This window comes from Catharus ustulatus, chromosome 3 (genome assembly GCF_009819885.2).
Source record: "Catharus ustulatus isolate bCatUst1 chromosome 3, bCatUst1.pri.v2, whole genome shotgun sequence".
NCBI lineage: Eukaryota > Metazoa > Chordata > Aves > Passeriformes > Turdidae > Catharus > Catharus ustulatus.
In genome coordinates this window covers 50,460,997-50,471,467 of record NC_046223.1, presented here as the reverse complement: position 1 = coordinate 50,471,467, position 10,471 = coordinate 50,460,997, and the positions used below count along the sequence as shown (strand labels likewise).

The 10,471-nt window shown below is 46.7% G+C and overlaps 1 protein-coding gene across 4 annotated transcripts in view; it reads left to right on the top strand.

Annotated features, from left to right (window-relative positions):
• Nucleotides 1–533: 533 nt before the first annotated feature.
• The window catches only part of GRM1 (glutamate metabotropic receptor 1), a 187,021-nt gene continuing 177,083 nt past the window's right edge, over nucleotides 534–10,471 (top strand). For 2 of the 4 annotated variants that reach the window (XM_033054649.2, XM_033054648.2), the window contains exons 1-2: nucleotides 534–1,068; nucleotides 2,602–3,499. In XM_033054649.2, the coding sequence (XP_032910540.1) occupies nucleotides 2,737–3,499 (763 nt within the window). In that variant the 5' untranslated portion in view covers nucleotides 534–1,068; nucleotides 2,602–2,736. The remainder of the gene's footprint in view (nucleotides 1,069–2,601; nucleotides 3,500–10,471) is intronic. The other 2 variants (XM_033054647.2, XM_033054646.2) reach the window with 2 other exon arrangements.

Sequence of the window (10,471 nt, the reverse complement as noted above, 5' to 3'; positions counted from 1 at the left end):
CCCTCGCAGAACTGCCCTAGGCTGGCCTTAGGGAAGCTCCACGCCCACAGGCAGAGGACAGACAGACCCTCTGACCGTGGTCCCTCCTTGGGAAACATTACCTGCAGGAAAAGAAGCACTAGCAAACACCTGGGCTAGGTCCTGCGTAACAAACACAGCTCATGGATAAACACAGTGCAGACAAATAACTATCTGTGTGACAATAAAAACAGCTCAGATATTGGCACAAGAAGACACTCCTAAGGCAGCACTCACTGCAAACCCGTCTCTGAATGAGCAATAGTTAAATGTTTGTCCTTGCCTCTTTCTTTCAAAAGTAGGGCAAATATCTATAGAGTTCCCAACGGGGAGGTAATCTAACTTTAACTTTCATACAGCCGAGTAAAACACCCGAGACCTGTTAGGGATGCAAGCAGGTCGTCTGAATTATGATTATTCAATCTGGTATTATTTTAATCTGGCATGCCTCTCACGTGCTTCATTTAGTTTCATCTTGACCTGAAAACTGCAATCTCAATGCCTTTTATGCCTTTATCTTTACAGGTGATTTATCTTGTTGCAGTGTATTTCTTCTGTTTTGGTTTTTTTTCCCAAATAAAAATATTTATTTTAATAGCGAAGCCCTGCCCGTGAGGCAGAGCGGCACATTTCATTGTCTCGGGTCTCCCGAGCGTGGTCTCGGTCCCCTTCTAGCAGCAGCCTCTTGCTTTAACTCTCGCTCTTGCTAATTGAGGCAGGAAGAGAATGAATTAGGAGCCACGGGAGGTGAAAGCCAACACCTCCCCTGCAGCCGCAGCGTACTCCGGGTGATGTTTCCTTACTCGTTTACAAGACAATAGCCGAAAAAATTTAAGGAGGGGGAGAAAATGACTGATCCTTCTGTATGAGATAATGGATGAGCCCGGGATGACCTGTTTTTTTCCTTGCGGTGGAGCGGTGCTGAAGACAGAGGGCACCCGCGCCCAGCCCACAGCCGTCGCCCCGCCGCCAGCGCGCCAGCTCGGGGCGGCCGGAGAGCCGCCAATGCCCGCTCCCGGCAGGCAGGGAGCCACTGCCTCACCCGGCCAGGTACGTCTCAGGGGTGACCCTCCGAGCGGAGCGCGGGGCTCGGCCGTGGCACGGCCCGCGGGCAGGCAGGCAGGCAGATGGCCCCGGGGCTGCCCGCGGGAGCTGCTTCGGGCGGCTCTGCCCGCCTGCGGGTGCGGACGCGCGGCCAGGACCGCGGCTCCCCTCGGAGCGTCGCCTTCCCCGGGACCGTCTCCAGCCCCGGCTGCGCTCGCCGGACACGCAGCCCCGCCGGCCCCCGCAGCCCTGCCCGCCGGCGGGGAGGGACGCGGCGGCGGCCAGCCCGGGGCGGTGCGTGCCGCGGCGGGCTCCGAGCTCGGGAGGGTGTGCGGGTGTGTGAGTGTGTGTGCGGGCAGTGCGTGTGTGTGTGAGACACGGTGCCTGTGCATCCGGGGACAGCGCGGCAGCAGCGCCTGGCGGGGGGCAGAAGTTTTGGGGAAGCGCCCCGCAGTGCTGGCGGGCGGCCGAGCCGGCCGTGGCGGGGCCGGGACAGCGGGACAGCGGGACACTGGAGCGCCAGGACAGCGGGACACTGGGACACTGGAGCGCCGAGGCGGCGGGGTGTCGGCACAGCGCGACAGGAGGCTGCGGGCAGGGACAGCGGGACAGGGAGACGGCGGACGGGGTGCGGCGGGGCCGGGCCCGCGGTGCGGCTGCTGCCCCGCTGCCGGGCGCTGTCTCGGGTGCTGACGGCTCGGCGTGCAACAGGGACCCGGCCCGGCCGCGCTCCCGCGGCGGTGGCCGTGGCAGCTTCCCTCCCAGCACGGCGTTCCAAGCCGCCAAGCCCTGTCGCTGGGCTCGCCGCCGCTCCTCGCCCGAAGCCTGTCTGCACGGCAGGCGTGCCGGTAAAGCACATCGGGGCTTTGCCCGCGGTTGCCTTAGTAACTAATATATATTTTTCCCTGCTTTCATGTGTGTCCCCCCTACTGAATTACAGTTTTGCCCCGTATACACGCGAAAGTTAATATAAACTGTAGAGTGCTTTAGTCTTCCTCTCTTCGCTGACCTTTAAATGACATTTCTCGTGGCTGGCACGGCAGACTGCTCGCTTTCTCCTTTTACTCACATTAAGGATGGAGAAAGGAAATGTCTAAACTGAGAAAGATGCCTTCAGGTAACCAGAACACAAAGGAAGAAGAGCTTGTCACTCTGCTTTCAGGACTGGGGCCCCTGGGGCCGGGCTAGGGCTCGTCTCGGACGAGCTGCCTACCTCCTGAAACTTTTAAAACTTCCCGGGGGCAGAGGGGTGTGTGCGCTGGCTGAAGGTGCGGGAAGTAGCCGCCTTGGCTTGAAAAGTAGGAGTAAAAAGGATTGTAAAAACTCAACATATGTGAGTATGCATGATCGTGTATCAAGGCAAATAAATACATGATTTAATCCCTCTTGAAACTTCTTGTTGAGAGGCTTATTGAAGCAAATTGCCTTGGGCTTTTAAGAGAGCAGTCATCTCTAACCGTGCAGGGTTGCTTTATCGAGCTCAGGTTTGACATCAATTTCCTGGTTATCCTGTTTTATCCCCTCTTTCTATACCACCAGGTTAAAAGTCACTAGGATGACTGCTGTCTTGGCTCCTTCAAGAATGATGCTGTGAGCCTTCGCTGTGATGGTATTTGCAGCAACCTGGCCGTCGTCGGGGAGAAGCAGATGCCATTTCCTACATGTCCTTAAACCATGTGCAGGCAAGGGGAGCCCATGAAATTCGTAACCTGGGTCTGGATGACATCGTGCAACAAAATGATTGGTGTGCTGCTGGTCTTCTTCCCTGCTCTGCTCCTGGAGATGGACGTGCTGCCCAGGAGTGGTGGTCGGAAGGTTCTTCTCTCTGCAGCCTCCTCACAGAGGTCGGTGGCTCGGATGGACGGGGATGTCATCATCGGGGCCCTCTTCTCTGTCCATCACCAGCCACCAGCCGAGAAAGTGCCCGAGAGGAAGTGCGGGGAAATCCGGGAGCAATACGGCATCCAGAGAGTCGAAGCCATGTTTCACACTTTGGATAAAATTAACGCAGACCCGGTCCTGCTGCCCAACATCACCCTGGGTAGCGAGATCCGAGACTCCTGCTGGCACTCCTCCGTGGCCCTGGAGCAGAGCATCGAGTTCATACGGGACTCTCTCATCTCCATCAGGGACGACAGGGACGGAGGCACCCGCTGCATTTCCGACTCGCAGACCCAGCCCCAGACCAGAGTGAAGAAGCCCATCGCGGGGGTCATCGGCCCCGGCTCTAGCTCAGTTGCTATCCAAGTCCAAAATCTGCTCCAGCTCTTCGACATCCCCCAGATCGCTTACTCCGCCACCAGCATCGACCTGAGCGACAAAACGCTATACAAGTATTTCCTCAGGGTGGTCCCCTCGGACACGCTGCAAGCCAGGGCCATGCTTGACATCGTCAAGCGTTACAACTGGACCTACGTCTCGGCCGTGCACACGGAAGGTGGGTATGGGGCAGCCCCCGCCTCCCCGGGCCGGCCCGGGGCGCTGCGCCTGTGCCGGGTCAGTGACCGCCGGGACCCGCGCCCGGGGCTGGGCTCCTCCCCGGGAGAGCCCCGGCCGCTGCCGCCCGCGGGCACCGTGAGGCGAACGGGCAGAAGCGGGGGGGATGCGGCGGTGCCGTTCCGGCGGCGCGGAGGGGTCCCCGGCGGCGGGCAGAGGGAGCGGGGCTCGGCGGCGCAGGGTTCCGGCGGTCCCGGCCCTGTCCCCATTGCCACACAGAGTGGTTCGCGTGTTTGTAAATAAAAGTTATCAGATGTGAGCAGCTGGATCTGGGGCGGGCAGCCTCTCCCCTCCGACTAGGCTGGGGCTGATGAGACCGTGGGGCTGGTGAGTCCGTGGGGCTGGTGAGTCCGTGGGGATGATGCGCTCCGTCGCTGCCATCGCTGGGAGTTTGACAAAACGCAATCAGGGCTCGGCAGGGACTCCAGAATTAGCTGCTGACTTTGCTGCGTATGAACTGATTTCCTGGGTCTGCGAACACAGAGGGAAGAAACCTGAAAATTCCTCCCTTGTCCAGACAGCTCCTGCAAAGCCAGGTGCCGTGGGAAAGGGCAGGCAGGGGCTCATGCATCTTGCATGCTGCTTGAGCAATAGTCAAAGCCATCACACAACCTGTTCAGTCAACAGGTCTTCTTAGTTTTTAATATCAAAAGAAAAATAGCAATAGTAAGGCCGTTTTAAAGAGAAGACATTTGTTTATAGCCAGGCTAGGTAGACCCACATAAACTGCAGCAGTAATTGCATTCGATAGGAAATAAACTCTTGTGATATATTATTGTGATATTTCTGTAGTCCAGTTGTGGTCCTCAAAATGGGATTTCTGAGTATAAAATTGCAAATCTGACCACGTTAGTGCTATAGCTTTGCAACTGCTCTTTATCTGAGCGTATCTCTTGTAAGGATTTGATTTATGATTCCCTGTGCTTACTGAGCTGACTCCACACATTTCATTCTCACAGAGATGACTAAGTAAAATGAGGTAAGAACATATATTGTGACGAAAAAATAAAAGAATCTCCAGGAAGAGCTCCATATTTACAACATTTAGAAGGCACCTGGATTGATGTGGACACCAAAGCCAGAAAATGCTGCAATTCGAGGGGTTTGGGGGACAAGTGAGAGCATGAAGCAATGACCTGACATTTGCAGTTCATTTATGCCCTGTTCAGATGAGAAAATGAGCTGCTAGCAAGACTCCAACATGAGCTATAAGATTCTCTATTGTTGACGGATATGATTAGATCCTGTGGAAGGCCAGAATGACAAATAAACATGAAGGGGGTAAATTCTTTGTTGATCTAAATAGCCATCTCTCCCTTCAAGGCAGTCTGGGGTGCTCTTCTGTGCCTGAGGAGCTGCCTCAAGGGACTGGCTGCCTCTCTGTCCCACTCCTGTTAACATTAGTGGACCTTATCTTGTTTGGAAAAGACAACAACACCTGAAGGTTCATTTAAAAAAATATATCATTAAAAATAGCAACTTCAGTCATTGCTTGTGAGAAATTTTAATTAGATACCTATTTTTATGAATAGTACTGAGTGATGAAAAATAATTGTTGCAAGATATTTTTAGACTTCTGAAGCGATACTTCTGAAAATCGGAGTAGCCCACAGGGTAACACTCCTCTTAGGAAAGGTCACAAAAATTTTACAGATCATGCAGTTTGAAATTCAGATTTGCTTTTTTTTATTTTTAATCGGTGTCTGCCATTCATTTATTGTTAAATTCAAGCTAAAAATGTTACCAAAATTATGTAACAAGCTTCAATTTTTGCATTTCTTTCCAGAAAGGCAAGTTATTGACCCCCCACTCAATTGCTGTTGAGTAGATTCCAAAGCCTTTTTTCCCTTCTATTTAAAGTGAAATTAGTATCCATGAAAATCAGTGTAAATGGTTGCATTTCAGTTGTTTTAAATCCCATGCATTCACTGTATTGTTCAAGGTGAAATCATTCTTTCCAGACAACACAAAGCCACTCTGAATAATAGTATGTGTGAGCAGAGTTGCTCCATCCATGCTATGTTTGGAAATATGGGGGTAAAGTGTAGTAAGAAACATTCCTCCTCCACAATTACTCATAGGCCTCTACACTGCCTTTATGGTGGGCTGCAAAACGTGCTGGGAGGAATTCTAGAGTATCACTGGTTGGAGAATCTCTTCAGCAGGGATTGTGAGGCAGAGGCACATTTCTTGGAAATATACAGTTGACACTGTGAAGAAGTTAATTCCTTCCCCTTCCAGTTGCTCCAGATCCAGTTTGCCCCCCTTTCCAGAGCAGAAAAGCTGCTTATTTCCTACCTGACCTCTGGTTCTCATGGGGATGGACAATGCTTAGCTCTTGTAGGCGCCCAGCCACAAGGGGATGTAGTGAGACCACTGAGCTGACTGGCCGCCTGTGTCAGCAAGCCGCACTCCTCAGGGTCGTGGAAACTGCCCAGAGAGATGAGCCCTTTCCCTGCCTGAACCAACCAACTCCTCTGCTCACCATTTCTCGGCTCCTGCAGCCTAACTGAAGTTGGCTGAACGCCCAAACCAATACCTGGGTACACAATTATAGCTTTAATGACAATCAGAAATAAATACCACATAATTTGTTGCCCAAGTCTCTTAACATGAAGCCTACACATGCCATGAGAATGAACATAAAGAGGTCATCCATATAGGATGATGTCCTTAAGTAGTTTGCATTTGGTATGGAAATTTATCCCTCATGTGTCAATATAATAATTAAATAGTGATGATGACTTTTAACTATACTCAGTCTCTACACTGTGGACCATGAAGCTGCATGGAAAATTGCCAGACCTGTTGGAGTTTTTTACACAGTGGTTTATAAAGAAATATAAACATTATCTGAGTAAAAACTTCTCAGTTAGTCAATAAAATCTGTTTTCAAAGGTCCACATACCACTTTTCTCCTTTTAGATTAAAATTGACATATAAACCTCCACATTAAAGAAGAAAGAAAGGGGTTTAGTTATTTTATTGTGCATCTCAGTTGAGCATAGTTGCCCATCATAAGAGTCAGTTTTTTCCCAGAATGGGCAACAGTCATTAAGTGCTGTAACAAATCCGTGCATCTGTCGGTGTAAGGCTGTATGACCATAGTTGCAAAGCATTTTCAAGGCTATTGTTTTTTAAAATTTTCTTCAAAGGTAATTCAGTATTGGAGTTCTTGACATGTTCTTCATCTCAGACTTTAGGCTTGAAAGCCATTCTTATCTTGAAATGCACATAAGTGGATGCTTACCTTTGAGCCAAAACTTCCTACAGAAATCAAAGGCATCCAAATGCACATGGGTTATATCGGGTACAATCCTTGGTGTGATAAAGGCAGAAGGAGTGACACTTGCCAAGGGTAACTTTCCAAGTGAGATATTCTGGTCTTTAGCAAGATAGCCTCAGAGTTGGGTATTAATCTCAGTTTAGACCAGGCAGCCATTGGTGATTTGGTAACACCATGAAGAATTACAGGGGACACTTTCTTCCTTTCCTGGGGAAGATCCCCCGGGCTGCCTCCAGAACAAGGCAAGGGATAGTGAGCACCATTTCTGTGCTACTTTCATGATGAAGGCAGAGAAATTAATGAATTTCTGGGATTGCCACCAGAAAATACAGAATGGTTATGAGATGGCTGTAGGTTACACTGACTTCCAAAACCCACGAGACACCTTCACCCTGGCTAGTGATCAGCATGAACTGTCCACTAAATCCCTCACTTTTAGCTATTCCTCTTGTACGTGGAACAGGAGAGGTGATGGTGTAAATAGCCCTTTTATTACCTCATCTTCTAAGAACCTCACTTCTGACTTAAGGAAATAGAAATACTTAGTGCCTGTATCTGGATTTCATTTCAATCATTGCCTACCTGTCAGCTTTATAAAATCTGTGTGAGCATTCATTTGAATGCTGTTTGAAATTTATGGCTCATGCTTACACTTTATTGTACAAATACCCCTTTATAAACAAGATTTCCATTCCAACAGATTAACATGCAGACTTTGCAGAAGCAACTTCGGAAATGGAATGATTAAGATAATTGCACCAAATTTGGACTGTTCAGAAATTAATTTTAGAGAACAGTGAGATGTTTTTGCTCTTGATTAAATTTTGTCAGATTTGTATTGCCAGGCTGTTCCATTTTTCTTGAGTGTAAGGCTTAAAATGAACTATGACGAAGCAGATGGCACAACTGTAAAGACTTTCAGATCAAAGTAGATGGTAAGTATATTATCTTCACAATGATTTTTGATAACCTGACTGCTGCACACTATCCATCGTACAGGAAACTCATAAACATGGTTCTGTATGTTAGAAAGAGGATGGAAAGGAGAGAGTCCTGCACTTTATTGCAAATTTCACAAAAATGAGTTCATTCAGTAGAACCCACTAAAGTAGCTTTAGATATGCTAGAAGATAACACTTTTTTTTGAAGATAAGTGCGGCTATATTGATCAAATGGCTCAAAGGAATGATTTCCATAAAATTTTGCTTAATTTCTCAGAAGATGTTTCTAACAATGTTCTATTAATTCTAAGGTGTCACTCAATGATTAATACTTTTTGATAAAATTATTGTCAGGCAACAGAGATAAGGAATTCCAGTTCAAATGTTTGAAATTTTAGAGTGTGCAAATGTTTCTGTAGATAGCAACAATTATAAAAATGTCTTAAAGGTTAAGCTCATGCGGTGGTATGGATTGTGCTGAGATGTGTGTTCATAAATGCGTATTTCAATCTATATTTTTCTGTGTTTACTTTGCTTCACTAACCATCTTCAGAGGCTTTGTGACAGGAGAAAAAGGGAAAGGCATATGTTCCAAGGAAAATAGAAATTAGTTTCAAAACAAGTATCCCTACAGTGGATGCATTAATTGTATTAATTAGAAAGTGCTGGGAGAATAATTTACATAAACTTTGGAAAGTTATAGTTATAATATGTAGACAAACGCTGTGGAGACCAAGAGAAATTCCTGCTTGAAAATCCATTGCTTTGCATTACTCCTAAATTCACAAATAGTATAGCTTTTCACCTACTCAACTGGCAGCTGCATGAGTTATGTCAGCTCAAAAGGTTCATCGAACTCCTGTGCCTGCCTTCTCAGCAATACTGCTAGAGTTCATATTTATCAGTCAGCACAATTGTTCATTTGTGCTTTATTTTTTTCTACATTATGTCCTTGCTATCAAATTTTTATGTCCTACAATCTTTGTTAACTCCTGCAGGTTTCTTTCCTTGAAGACTTTTAAAAATGTTAAACAGCTTTCTCAAGAAGCTAAGTGAAAATGCCTCTAAAATATACCTTTGAACCTATGGCTCATGACATGGAGGTGCTTGCACTGAGGTTTCTCAGACAGAAAACAAAAAGCTACGTGAAGTAAAATCGTGTAACGAAGCAGTGTCACCCACAGAGAAAGATTCTTTAGGGGCCTGATACATCAGTGAGCTGGTAACTGTAGTGAGAGATCAGAAGCATTGCACCTGCCACATGCAGTCCAGAAAAATGCTGATCAAAGTCATTGTTAACTGGGGCTCCCTGACCCACACGAAGCAATACAGAGATTTCACCTTCTGGGTGGCAGGAATGCCTGCTGCATAAGCCACTGCCACAGATGACAGTAATTAATACCTGTGCCTGCAGTCTGAACTGGAGGCCCAGGAACTCATTGGACATGATTGCACCTAAATAAACTGTCCTTTCACTTGTGGGTATCTAAGGAATGCTTAGGGCTATCACTAGAGATGGTTGGAGAGAGGCATGCAAAGGACAAATGCTATGCTGCAGGTAAGCAGCTCAGGTTTGCAGTCTAATTTTTCAATAGTGTTTCCTCAAACACTGTTATTACTACTATTATTACTATTATCAATATTATTACTAATTAATGCACACCTTAAAGAACAATTTATAAATCTGGTTTGCCAGCAGAAAGTTGGCTGTTAAAGAGAGGCTGAACATGAAAAGAAACAAGAGCAGGACAAAGCATACCTCCACAGTTGCAGTCAGTAGCAAGTTCTCAGGTCCTAGGGCTGCATCCACCAATGAATGTTTCCTTTAGAAGTTTGTCCAATCCCATTTCGTATCATTTGTACTTTGGTCTCTAGAGTATCAGAGAATGGTTAAGGTTGGAACAGACCACTGGAAGTCATCTAATCCAGCCTCCATGCTCAAGCAGGGTCTACTAAAGCATGTTACTCAGGATTTTTTCCAGATGGCTTTTGAATATCTCCTGGAGAGGAGATTCCACAATCTCTTTGGTCAGCCTGTTCCAGTGCTCAGTAACACTCACAGTAAAGAAGTTCTCCCTCAATCTTATAAATTAGTTGTATCTTGTGTGAACAAATGTTTCCTGTTATTCACTTAAAACTATTCTTTGATAACTGCATTACCTTCAGAAGTTCATACAAAACTATTCTTCATTTGTTAATCCTGTTCATTATTCTGTACTTCTAATTCCAATATGAAATGTGAGCAAGCAGAGCTGTATTCAGTATTCAGGGTGGGGGTACACCATGCTTAAACTCCCTTGTGAGGTAACAGTTTCAGTAATGCTTTCAGACCTTTCCTGATAAACTTCCAGTAGTCCATTAATTTTATAATTACCATCATGCACTGAATGGCTATTGTCAAAAAATATCTTAAAATTACTATAAAACCTTGTTCTTAAATGGTAAGGCTTACTTCAGAGGCCATTAACCACAGGGTTATCTTCATGTGTGTTACCCTTAATTTATTAACACAAATTTTATTTCCTGCACTTTGGTTCCTATCTGTTAGCTAATTATTAATCCAGGACTTTCTGTTGTATCCTCCATTACCTCTATTTCTATTGGAGACTTTAATAAGAGACCTCATCAAAAGCTTTCTTAAATCCTAAGTACTCTATAGTGATTGTACTACTCCTGTGGTTACCTG